This window comes from Suncus etruscus, chromosome 2 (assembly GCF_024139225.1).
Source record: "Suncus etruscus isolate mSunEtr1 chromosome 2, mSunEtr1.pri.cur, whole genome shotgun sequence".
NCBI classification, from domain to species: Eukaryota; Metazoa; Chordata; class Mammalia; order Eulipotyphla; family Soricidae; genus Suncus; species Suncus etruscus.
The window spans coordinates 158,811,196-158,825,046 of NC_064849.1; the positions used below are offsets into that span (position 1 = coordinate 158,811,196).

The 13,851-nt window shown below is 38.5% G+C and overlaps 1 protein-coding gene across 6 annotated transcripts in view; it reads left to right on the top strand.

Moving 5' to 3' along the window:
• The window catches only part of PAM (peptidylglycine alpha-amidating monooxygenase), a 190,889-nt gene that overhangs the window by 73,675 nt on the left and 103,363 nt on the right, over nucleotides 1-13,851 (top strand). For all 6 annotated transcript variants that reach the window (XM_049769116.1, XM_049769118.1, XM_049769119.1 and 3 more), the window contains exons 5-6: nucleotides 486-571; nucleotides 4,837-4,920. In XM_049769116.1, coding sequence (XP_049625073.1) covers nucleotides 486-571; nucleotides 4,837-4,920 — 170 coding nt within the window. The remainder of the gene's footprint in view (nucleotides 1-485; nucleotides 572-4,836; nucleotides 4,921-13,851) is intronic.

A 13,851-nucleotide genomic window follows, 5' to 3' on the forward strand; every position in this document is an offset into this window, starting at 1 on the left:
ATGGCCACTTTCCACTCGCTCTAGTCTGCGACCTCCTGCACTCACTCTGGCCTGTTCTAGGAGCTCAGGGTTCCCTTGAATGGCCGCTTTCCACCCACCTAGTCGGCGACTTCCTGCACCCACTCTGGCCTCGACACTATTGATTTCTAAGGTGAAATATGAACACTGTTTCTTTTAGTTTATTTGCAAATTCCCTCAAGACACTTTAATATCATTGTACTTTCTATCCATGTTTGCTTTCTAGTCTATATTCTTCATTTGAATATCTCAATTTATAAACCATACATGTACTTTGTAAGATTGTTTCACATGAAGCAACAAACAAATCTCCCTTAATAATTATTTTTGCATAAAAATGACTCTTCTCTCATTTAAATGTGATATGACCACAATGATGTTCTGTTCATCAACTTTGGTTTTCCTCACTGAAAGTGATCTATGCATTTTATTCATCTTTATTTATCCTGCTTTTCTCCCTCTTTCAGGTTTTGTGATGAAGGAACATGTGCAGATAAAGCCAATATACTCTATGCCTGGGCCAGAAATGCTCCTCCTACCAGACTTCCGGAAGGTATATATAAAACCCTTCAAGTTTTTTATATCGAGCTGCTTCATTTATGAATTTCAATATAATTCCTTATGATATTTTGCATTGTAATTTCACAATAATGGATATCTGTATCAGTGTTGTGTTAAATAAATAACGATGGTGCTGGATGGCGGTGGATGGAGGCCTTTGTGCTTAGGCCCCAGCCACGTGGCTTCATCCCCCATCCAGCTGGCAAGTTCCAGGCCCAGGTAGTCGGCGTAATCAAGACTCACTCACACGCAGGCTTCAGGAAGAATCATCTTTATTTATGCCCTAGCCACCACAGGTGTGTGGCCTATGTCAACCTTTTAAGCATTCAGCTATATTTTGCTAGCCCTGCATCTTATCTCCTGTTAGCCATCTTCCCTTTGGGCTCCATGCGGCCCAAAGATCCAAAAGCCAGGAAGCCAAGCCGGGCCAAGAGAGAAACGGCCAAAAGGGCAAAGAGCCAAAAGGGCCGAATTCCCTTGGTCCCAGCCTTATCTACCTTTTTCCAAACCCCTCCCAGGAATGGGAGGGGCTTGCAGGTAAAGTTACACCTACTATCCGGTTCAGACCCCTCCCAGAAATGGGTGGGTCTTAGGGTACACCACATTTCCCCCTTTTTTAAATATTTTCATGCGCCAACGTAATAAAGTGAAAATTAGTATACCAGCCCTTTTCAAAAACATATCATTTGCAAAATATACTTTACACCTGTAACCTAAAATTCTATTAATGCTTTTTTACCAAGCACTATTTTGGAACTTTTATGTTCCTATACTTTTAAACTATATTGGGGGAACCTTTTGTTCCTATACCTTTCCTATACACAAGTACAGCATACATGCATAACATACATTTTAAAAACAGGCTAAGTACATTAAAATACACAGTAAAACATTTTGCAATTGAAAATATTAACTTTGAAAGACAACAAAACACATTTAAATTATAAAGAAAATGACTAAGACAAAGATGCAGGTGGTTAGAAATTAGATGTTTAAATGAGCTAAACTGAATTACTTCCCTTTTATTTTTATTTTTTAACTACTAAGTAAAACTTCTTGCATTACCAACTACCAACTATGAGTAAAATATTATTACCCACTAATTTTCTACACCTAAAACCATAGTTTAGATTAATTTGTCCAACGCTGATCTCACCACGTGGCTTTTGTAAACTTTTAAAGTTCAGATGTTGGTTTGTTCCACGCTGATCTTACCACGTGGCTTTCTTTCGTAGTTCCAGGCTCCGCTGCCGGTTTGTGATCTGGAGCGAGGATTCCAGGTTTTTCGCTTTTCCGGGCAAAGCTGAGCCCAGCCAAGCCGATCCCAGCCGAGATCCCAGCCGAGCCGAGCTGCTTGGAGCTTGCCGCTTGGAGCTTTTTGCCGCAGGGGCTTCACCGCTGCCTTTTTTCCCCTCTGGGAGCACTTTGGATGTTCAGAGTTCCAAGTGATTTAAACTAAAAGTTCAGTTCGAAATTTCCAAAGTCGAAATCCAAATTCAAGCCAAAGGTCATTTTCAGAAAATCAGTCCACTTTAAATACAGTCTTTTTTCTCCTCCGTTTCCAATTTAAACTTTTAATAAGTTTTTGTAGAGGCCCAGGTTTTTGTTTCTTGTAACAAAGTTTTAGTTTTGGGCCTGGGCCTGGGCTGGAGGTGATGCAAGCTTCCACCTCTTTTGTTTTAATTGCCCTTGTTTCCCTAGAAGGGGTCACGGCCATGTTTGAACATGGCTGCACGTGGCCCAGTGTTTTGGGCTCAGTGCACCCGAAAAGAGCCAAAATGAAACAGAAGAGCAGAAATGTTACCATTGTTGCTGATTTCTTGGGTTCAGGATTCAGGTGAAAGTTCAGAGCGCCAGATGTTGTGTTAAATAAATAACGATGGTGCTGGATGGCGGTGGATGGAGGCCTTTGTGCTTAGGCCCCAGCCACGTGGCTTCATCCCCCATCCAGCTGGCAAGTTCCAGGCCCAGGTAGTTGGCGTAATCAAGACTCACTCACACGCAGGCTTCAGGAAGAATCATCTTTATTTATGCCCTAGCCACCACAGGTGTGTGGCCTATGTCAACCTTTTAAGCATTCAGCTATATTTTGCTAGCCCTGCATCTTATCTCCTGTTAGCCATCTTCCCTTTGGGCTCCATGCGGCCCAAAGATCCAAAAGCCAGGAAGCCAAGCCGGGCCAAGAGAGAAACGGCCAAAAGGGCAAAGAGCCAAAAGGGGGGCCGGGCGGTGGCGCTCGAGGTAAGGTGCCTGCCTTACCTGCGCTAGCCTAGGAGACGGACCGCGGTTCGATCCCCCGGCGTCCCATATGGTCCCCCAAGCCAGGAGCGACTTCTGAGCGCATAGCCAGGAGTAACCCCTGAGCGTCACCGGGTGTGGCCCAAAAACCAAAAAAAAAAAAAAAAAAAAAAAAAAAAAAAAAAAAAAAAAAAAAAGAGCCAAAAGGGCCGAATTCCCTTGGTCCCAGCCTTATCTACCTTTTTCCAAACCCCTCCCAGGAATGGGAGGGGCTTGCAGGTAAAGTTACACCTACTATCCGGTTCAGACCCCTCCCAGAAATGGGTGGGTCTTAGGGTACACCACATATCAGGGTCAGAGAAATGAGACAGGGAATTAGTAACTTGCCTTGTATGAGGTCAACTCCAGATCAAGCCTCAGCACCCTATTTAGTCCCCTGTGCAATGCCAGGAGTGATCTCAGACCAAGAGATCCAGGAGTAAACCCAGAGCACTGCCAGGTGCATCTCTCAAACACCAAAACAGTACAGAAAGTTACCTGTATCACCTACTTTGTATTGCATAGTTGCATTTAGTCAATCACTCTAGTTTAGATTGAATTAAAAACTATAGTACACCTCTTGCCACCTTGAGCTTAAGGTACACTGATTTTATTTCTTTTCATTTTTTGGAGGGTACCATTCCCAGACATGGTTAATTCTCCCTCTGGACTCAGGAAATAGTCGCGGTGGGCTTGGAGGACCATATAGGATTCCAGGAATTGAACCCATGTTGGCCATGTGCAAGGCAATTGTTCTACCAGCTCTATTGCTTCGGCCCCAGTACACTGATATTTGATAACATTTATATTTCAGGAATCAAGAGAATTAGAAGTTCAAATAAATTGCTGATTTAGCAAACTTTTTATTTATAGTTCTAGGACCTAGTTATTAAATGTGATGCCCAACCTCAGCTTTCTGGCTTCATTCACCTCAAAATTGTTTGTATCTTCCAGTATATGAGTGAATGCCAAATCTAATGACTTGGATGCTTCATTGTAAAGTGAATGTGCACTTTAGCTATTGAACACAGAACCATCTGCCCTATACTATGCAGCATCTTGTGATGCAAAAGCCTTTCCCTCGCCTCCCTGATTCACACCACACTAAATTATAATTTGTTTGCTTCAAATCAGTTTCAGAATTCTTTCTATAGATTATGGTGGCCATTCTCAAGAAAATTTGATGTGTTTGATTTGTTGACATTTTGAAGAACCATTAGTAGAGCAAACAGAAAAAAATTTCCCTCTTCTAATATTTTTTCTATGCCTATCAACATGTTTTTTGCTTACAAGCAAATTCTAATAGTACGACTTTAAGGATCCCTTCAGATTTCAAAAATTTATCAGTAGACTGAGCTTTGTAATCTAGTCAGAAATTGGTTTTTCCATGGCATTTTTGTTTTGTTTTGAGGCTACTTCAACAGAGTTCTGGGCTTCTTTTGGCTTTGAGCTCAGGTATCAAACTTGATGGGGCCCAAAGAACCATATAAAATACCAGAGATTAAAGCTGGATAAAAAGCAAGCAGAACATATACCCTATATTATCTCCCCTATTGTGGCATTTTTTGCAGCTATTTTTATGTTGGCAGGTAATGAATTCTGAGACACATTAAAGAGTCTTATTTCTTACATTTAGTTAGAAAATAAAAATCAGTGTGGATCTACCTATAAAAGAATCCAACAATGATTTATGTACATTGGTTACATAATCATCCAGGACATAATTTAGTTTGGTTTGTCCTGCTCTTCCAAAATATGTGTATTGCTCCTTAAAATTCCTGATTCTGAACTGAGATGTACTGAGATATATATGAGAAGGAATGCATATTTTCAGTGTATGTCTAGTTTATTTTCATACCCATAGACAGTGGCTTCATATTACATACCGCTTTATGTAGCTTTGAATGTTACAGATCAGCAACCTGAGATTATTTGTAACTTGTATGTCTATTGCTAAAATATTTCTTTGTAAATTTTTAGGTGTTGGCTTCAGAGTTGGAGGAGTATCTGGAAATAAATACTTTGTTCTACAGGTGCACTATGGAGATATTAGTGCTTTTAGAGGTAAGTTTATAAACATTGGACCTACATATTTTAAAATATATGAACTAACTTGTATTCACATAATATATGAAGAATTTACCACATTGAACAGCCTTTGTATACTGGGGAAAAACTATTTTTATTTTCTATAATTTGGTATTATTGAAGAAATGATTCTAATGTTGAATGTTGTTTTCTCTTATGTGCCATAATATGCTTTCTCTTTTTTGTATTTTTTTCTTTCTATTTATCAGCATATATACCCACCCCTTTCCAAGCATTATGATCAGAACAATTGGGACTAGTACTTTACGTGCATTTTTCCATACAGGGAAAGTTTAAGAGAGTAGAGAAGAAAGAACTTTCCTTTAACAAAACCCCAACTGTGAAGGTGAAATGTCATCTGAAATTTGATAGAACCTGATAAAGAATCAGGGAAAGCACAATGTGATCCCAGCTGGGTATGAGTAGGAAGATAATGGATACACATTTAGAGTCAGTATTGTAGGATTTAATGAAATGTTTTGTTTTTAGAAACTAAAGAACATGTGAAGCTGTGAAAGCAACATTTTAAAAGATTCAACCTTATTAAATCCATGCTACTCTGTCAGACCAGTGCTAGCACTAGGTTGACTAATCTTTCTGCCTGCAGCAGAAACTAATATTGTGGCAGGAAAGATGAGCACAAAAGCTCAACTCATTTTATGCAGTAATAGAAATGCTTCTGGGACACTAAAGTTGAGAGAGGTGCTTGGAAAGGAAAGGATGATGCAGGGAAAGGCCTCCTAGAGGATGAAACAAAAGTCAGGATAATCATAGCCTTCCTCTAGATGAGGCAGGGAAAAGACACATCCCAGAAAAGATCTAAAACCTGTGTAGATACACAGGAGAATAAAATAGCCTCATGTCCACAGATAATCTTGGTAATTTGACATATGGGAGAACGAATTGCAAAAAGAGTGACCAAAAACAAGAAGAGATATGAAAGGTGACAGCCAGAGATAAAAATTATTGGTAGTTTTTTTTTTGTTGTTTGTTTGTTTGTTTTTGGGTCATACCTGGCAGCGCTCAGGGGTTACTCCTGGCTCTACACTCAGAAATTGCTCCTGGCAGGCTGGGAAGACCATATGGTATTCCATGATTCGAACTTCCATCCTTCTGCATGCAAGGCAAATGCCTTACCTCCATGCTATCTTTGGGGCCCCTTATTGGTAGATTTTAATTCTGAAAGCATTCAGTGCTTCAGAGCTGAACAATAGCCTAATTGGATTTTCTCTTCAGTCATAAGTACAAGAGTATGGAAAGCAACTAACCTTATGAAGAAAAACTGGGACTGTAGAAGGTCAGAATGAGCCAAGATTGAGCTTTCAGAAGGCTAAAATGAGTTTGTTTTTCTTTAGTGTGGCTTGTTACATTTTCTGAATTAATATTCTGTAGGAGGCAGAGCAGTTAGACAATCTAATTAGAAATGAATTTTCTTTTATGTAATAGTATAATAGAGGGGTTTGGTGATCAGACTTGAAGACTATCTGGCCTTATGGTGATACATGCTGACTTTATTATCCTCACCATGTCTCCAAATCTATCGCCTTTTTTATCTGTAGAATGGGGTCAAAATGGTTTATACAGTCATGCCTGAAAGTTTTCAATAAACATTAGCTAATTTCATCATGGTCCTAATTATAAAAAGTAACTTATACATTCCAAAAATCTATCCTTTCGTGATAGTTGGCTGAATTTATTTATTTATTTATTTATTTGGTTTTTGGGCCACACCCGGCGGTGCTCAGGGGTTACTCCTGGCTGTCTGCTCAGAAATAGCTCCTGGCAGGCACGGGGGACCATATGGGACACCGGGATTCCAACCAACCACCTTTGGTCCTGGATCAGCTGCTTGCAAGGCAAATGCTGCTGTGCTATCTCTCTGGGCCCCAGTTGGCTGAATTTAAAAGGGAACACTGGCACATGTTCAAGAGTGTTTTCTCACAAATTTTCTCTCAAAAGTAGACACAGAGTTTTGCTCCGAACATTCACATTGCCAGTAGAAGTCCCAAGTTAAACTGTGTTTCCTCTTCTCCACAGTAGTCTTTACTGCCCATAGTTATGTTATACCAAACTGTGACAAGTTCTGCCACTAAAAAAAAAACATAAGGACTGGAGATCACTAGTATTATTCCTAAGAGAAAATTCTCCTGAGTTTGTTCCAAAGCCATGCCATATTTCTTATGGACATTTTGCTCTGCAGAAATATTAAGAAAATATTAAGAAAATGGACATCTATTTTCCAGAGTTTCTTACATTTGTATACAACAATAAATTATTTCTTAAACTGGGAAACTTATGCATTTGCCATGTGAGAATGGAAATTACAGTTTTAAAACAGAAGTCTGATTGAAAGACAACTCATTGGTCTAGAGTACAAGACCCCATGTTTAATCCCCAGTGTCATATGATGACCACTGCAAACATACTGAGAGTGGTCTTAAAGGCCCCTGAACATTGCCAATGGTTTGGCCTAGTGACCCCAGAACCATTAAGCCTGAACATTAAACTCTCCATCCTTGTTCGTGCCAAATCTCACAGCAAATGGCCCTAGGCCCTAGGTCACTACTTCCAATAGCCTCTCCCCACCACACATATAAACCAGAGGTCAAAATCTTCTCCTAAGTCCATAATGATATATCTGAGTTATCTAAATCTGTCCAGTATATGAAAGACGCACACACACAAACACACACACACACACACACACACACACGCATGCACAGGCATGCCTTAGCTCCACCGTCTACCCATATACGCATTCACAGGAGTGTTGCCTTATAGCTTTCCAGATACACCTCCATCTATTACATACACCTATAATTCAATAACATCCTATGTAATTTTAGATTATTCAAAGTGTGAGTGGAATCTCTAGCTAATTTATGAGAACTGAAAAGTCAGTTTCCAAACTTCAGAGAGGTTATATTGGTTACTTGGATCACAAAATTCTCAGTAGACACTGAGAGAATGAGTGACTTCCAATAGAGAGTTTTTCCAGAAAGCTTAGATTTTCTTTTTGAAAAGTATTTTACTATAGTATAGTTAATATGATGACAATAGTGTTAAAACATATGGTGTTGATGTTCAGTTAACTGCAGACTCTCGTTCACTGTTCTGATGTCACCTCAAGTCTGTTCTTCATTTCCTTGCCTCATCTTCCCAGTGTTTGATCATTCGTTTTGTAATCTAGGACAGAGTTTTGTCATTGTTAAGTATTATCTTTCCTTTGTTTTTTTCAATATATTTTGTAGGTAAGTGAGATCATGCAGTATCAGTTCTCATCTCTCTGACTAATTTCTTTAATTTGATACCTACCCTCTCTCTCTTTAAGCACTATCACTCAAAAACATTCAGGGTAGAAATTCTTCCTGAATATATTCTGTGTCCTATTAAAATTGATGGTGATGGGCTGTAGTGTAGTCCAGTTTGCTTTGCACATAGCCGACCCGGGATCAATCCTGCCAATCTCAATTGTCCCCCAAGTTTTCAGGAAGGATCCCTGAACACAAAGTCAGGAGTAAATCCTAAGTACCCGGAGAGATAGCACAGCGGCGTTTGCCTTGCAAGCAGCCGATCCAGGACCAAAGGTGGTTGGTTCGAATCCCGGTGTCCCATATGGTTCCCCCGTGCCTGCTAGGAGCTATTTCTGAGCAGACAGCCAGGAGTAACCCCTGAGCACCGCCGGGTGTGGCCCCCAAAAAAACAAAAAAAAAAATCCTAAGTACCACTGGTTGTGCCTTTCAAGAAAACAAAAACAAACAAAAATTATGGTGAGTATTATATGCATTCAGTGATGCTCAACGTGTAGAGAAATGACAAATAATGTTAGGTGTCCTTATTCTATCCTTTGCTTCCAAATTTGGGCTCAGCATTATGCATATTACATGAGGATTGCCCTCGAAATCTTTACAGTAGACGGAGTTTTTCCGTGTCAGTAAGGAAATTGTCTGCCTCTGCTTCTCTCTATTTTCTATATCTACCTCCGTGGCCAAGTAGCTGCCTCAACTCATTATAATTCAAACAGAGTCTTGTGTTTGGCAGAAATTTGTCTTCATAAAGCTTGCCATCTAGTGGGCTGAATATAAGTCAGAGCTGGAAGTCCCACCAGCCAGTGCATGATATGAAGCAGTGAGAAAAGTTAGGTGGAGACAAGATTCATGCTGTTATTTGATTTCTTCATCTCTTGTTCAAAGTGGGCATTTCCAACGTGGAATTAAATATGTAAGTTCATGCCATAATATATACATTTTGAGCTTGTCTCTTTGAGGTAAGTCTTTCTGCTTTCTTTAGTGGATGCTTGCCATTAGGGGTGAACTCATTTTTTGTTCTGAAGAAACAGTTCACTGCACCAAATTCACAACAGTGTGTGTGTGTGTGTGTGTGTGTGTGTGTGTCTGTCAGTCTGTCTGCCTGCCTGTCTGTCTGTCTGTCTGCCTGCCTGTCTGCCTGTTTTGAGGTAGAGTGCAAAATTCCTCATTCCTCCACATTTTTCTCAGCATGGAGAAAAAAATCAGAACAGCATCAGACTGATTAACAAAGAAAACATCAATTTACTAATGTGCATCACAGGCGAGCTAAAAGGATTATGTAGGTGCTGGTTTGAGTTAGAGAGAAAGGGGTCAACCAACAGGTGCAATAAGGGAGATAGAGTATCCCTAGAAGCCAGATGAGGAGAGACTTCATTTGACAAGAAAATGATGATTTTTCTCTTATAATTTCTGAAAAGAAAATTACATTTTCTGATAGAAAGGACATGTCTGTTAGTAAATCTACAACTGTAAGGTGCCCTCCATACCACACTTTTTTTTGATCATTAAAGGATGAATGTGGTGGCTTTCCAGGGTGTTACCTCCAAGATCTTCACTGTTCTCAGTTGGAAATACTGTGTATATCAGAGCTTGGCATTTTGAGGAGCCAAATCTGGTCATCTTGAGGGTGCTCTAATTTGAACACCTGATAATAGCCAGAATAACATATTTTGGAGGGGGAAAACAATAAATACAGGATGAGGAAAAGGCAAAATATCAGCTCAGGTGAAGTTTGCTTGATGTGGGGCAAGCATTCTTGGAGCTGCCCTCTTAGTCCTATCACACTACAATGGGAGGAATAGACCAGCTATAGTCTAGGGAATAGAAGAAAAGAAAACCAGTTTCCAGAGAAACCCTAATTCTATTGTGGTTCCTGTTACATTTTACAAAACTACTGGAGAAAAGCTATTGGAAAATACTTAAGCTGAAATTATGAGCACAGGAAAAATTTCTTACTAATGCATTTTGAACAAGATGGAGCAAAGATTAATGCAGCATAGATTCTCTTGAATTAACTTTATTCTATGCTCGCCCTATAACCCCTTGTTCTTTCTTGAACACGTATCTTACTTGCTTTCTAAGTATCTTTGATTTCTTTATCCACTCTGGAGAAGCCCATATTCTCTGATACATGTATGCTCACATTTTTTTTACTCTCACAACTTAATTTTTTTATCTAATTAAAGAACTTTGATTACAAAGTTATTGATAGTTTAGCTTTAGACATCTAATATTTCAATACCAATCTTACCACCAATGTCAACTCTCATCACTAGTACTCTTATGTTCTGTCATCTAACAGCCCCACCCTAACTTCCCAACCCCTACTTGCCACGTTGGCAGGCATATTACAAAATTCAGTGGTTACAGCTTAAATCTCACTTTTTCAGTGTGGTTAAGTCTGCTTTGGATATATGATGTATTACTCTTTCAGTTCCCCAAGACTAAACCCCAGGGCCCTGACCCCCTAATACTTCCCTTTCTCATCTTCTTCCTTCCTTCCCACCTTGATTTCTTTTCTTCTCTGCCCTTTTCTTAACTAGTCTCTGGGGTCAAGGGTGATCTTGGCATCCTCCCTTTACCACATTACATTTCCTAATACAATTATTTTGTATATCACAGATAAGACAGATCACCCTGTGTTTGTTTTTCTTTTTTTGGCTTACTTCACTCAACATGATATCTTCTAGTTCCAACCATATTGCAACAAATTACATGATTTCATCATTGCTTGCAGCTGTTAGCATACCATTATATGTATATATCACATCTTCATAATCCATTCATCTGTCCTTGGACACCTAAATTAATCCCATATCTTACTATTGTATTCAGTGCAGCAATGAAAATAGTGTGCATATATCCTTTTGAATGGTCTTAAGTCCTGATGCTAGGTACCCAAAAGTTCTCTCACAACATTTTTAATAAGTTTTGATCAATAAATTGATCTTGTTTCACAAAAAAAGAAGAAAGTAGAAGTAAATGAAAATTTCATTCCAGTGTAAAGTACCATACTCTGACTTCATAGTAAACATGACTCTCTGATACCAAAATGTGGAGATAGTGGAATATTTAAGTGAAATATTTGCTTCCCCCAATCTTTAAATCTGTTCAATCAGTTCTGAAATTTGTGTTTTCCATGGAGATATACTAAACCTACATTTGCTCTTTATTTAAAAAAAAAAAGCAGAGATAATATTTCTCCTCCTTACTTTCCAGTGATCTGAATTTGCTTCCATATTTAAGTCTCTCCTGGGAATTATCAATATGGAGGGTGTGGTTAAAACTTTGCTACTCCCTGGAGAAGCTAGAAAGTAATTTAGTTTTGACACTTAAGAGAGATAAATGGCCTCTTTCAGGACACATAATCCAAGAATCCTAATCTCCTGATCTGGTTTGTACAATAGAAGGTTGTTGCTGGCTAGGATCTTTTATTCCAGAGTGCATACAGGGCTAAATTCTCAGCCTTGGGAAGCACAGCCCTGCTTGAAACAGACCTTGCCTCTAATAATTGGTAAAGAAATGTGGCCTCTCTTTCTAAACATCCAGATCTATACTACCAGGCAGTGATGATTCCTTCTTTCCTCCCCAGCTTCCTGGTTCTCTAATATTCTTCGATATAAGAAAACAAACTTTTTTTTTCAGATGCTTGGAGCCTGATGGGGTTTGGAATTAAGATTTTTGTAATGTTTTGTAATCTACTAAATTGTGTAAATCATGTATCACCTTTGGGGAATCTGCCCTATTACCCCACTAGTCACCTTTCAAGGAATGAAGACTATAAATAGCATTATATATCCCAAGATGAGATTTTTGCTACCAAATATTATGAAAAGAACTTTTATACTTCCAGAGTATTTAGGAGTCCAAAATTGCAAAAGGTTTTAGTAGTATAATGAAGAAACTTATTTCCTAATAGTTCAGTAATCAGTTAAAAGACAAGGAAGGGTTTGAGAATTCTGTATATATTTGAATATTTTTCCATTAAAATATTCTCTCCCAATCTTTACTTTTCATCTTTCAAAAAAAGAAAAAACATTTTATAATCAAAGGCTAAAAAATTCCATGTCAATACCTTACCATTAAAAATGGATGAGGTAATGGCTATTACTATCTGGAATATATTAAATATCATCAAACTATTCACTTGATATGACTGAATTTTGTAATATGTTAATTGTAGCTCAGTAAAAATAGCAGAAATGGAAAGGGGGGAGAAATGTGTAATATGCTCTTTAATTCCATCTCACTTCCTCACACCAACCCGAGAACTGTCATTATATCTGCCAACTTTCATATGCTTGGCTCGGTGTTTTTGTATTCAAACAGAAATCAAAGTATACACACTGACACATATGCACTTTGGGGGACAAAATAAGATCACACTATACATATATATCTGCATCTGCTGTTATTATAATTTATTTGATTTTGGTTTTTGGTGCCACACCTGGCTGTGCTCAGTTCTCACTACTTATTCACATTGCATTTAGAGATCACTTCTGGCCATGCTTTGCAGACCATCTAGGATGCTGCTGATTAGTCTCAGATCATCCCCATCGATGGCAAATGTGCCTACACTGTGCTATCTCTCCGACCCCTCTGCTGTAGCTGTTAATTTAACCATGTACCTTGGGCATATACTTTTAGGGCAGCACATGTAAAGCCTTTATATTTTTTAATGGTGGTCTACAAATATGTTGTATAGAATGACTATTATGTTAACCATTATGTTCTCTCCTATTAAAGGTTCTATGTCTTTTGGTCTGTATTTTGCTATTACACCCTTGTAAAAATAGCGGTCGAAGGGCTTATTTTCATTTGATTTTTTCTGTTCCTTGCCTTGTTTATTTGTATGTCTCCTATGATGAGATGATCTGGAATTACCATTCTCCTTCTAACTTATTTCCCTTAGCATATTCCCTTCCAGTTTATAGTAAAAGACAAAATCTCTCTTCCATGAGAAATATTTATGTTTATGTACCACAATTTCTTATCCACTTCTCTACTCTTAAGCTCTTGGGTTGTTTTAATATTTTGGCTACTTTACATGGTACTACTGTCATCCTAGGTGTGCATATGTCTTTTAGGATTAGTAACTTTGTATTTTTCAGATAACATTATCTCTAATGTGCCTTGTTAAGATCAGGATTTTTCCGACTGTGGTTTGAGGAACACTACACCAGAAAAATAGATGGGATATATTTTAAGATTAGCATTCCAGGTTAAAACCAGATTCACTGAGTCAGATGCTCAGATATTCAAGACCAGTCATCTGTGTGTTAGAACTGGATCATATTTGCCCAATACAGTCAGTGGAGAATTTTGCAGTATTTTGTAAACTTGCTGTAAACTGATGTAAGCCATCATTGAAGTGATAGGAAAAATAAAAATACTCATTATCATCAACTACATACTTGTTTTCCTACATTTTAATTACTTATTTATTTTAATAATATCTTTATTTAAGCACCATGGTTACAAACATGATTATAGTTGGGTTTTAGTCATAAAATGCACACCCCCTTCACTAGTGCAATTTCCCCAACACCAATGTCTCTCATTTCCCTCACTCCCCTATCTGTTTTCAAGACAGGTA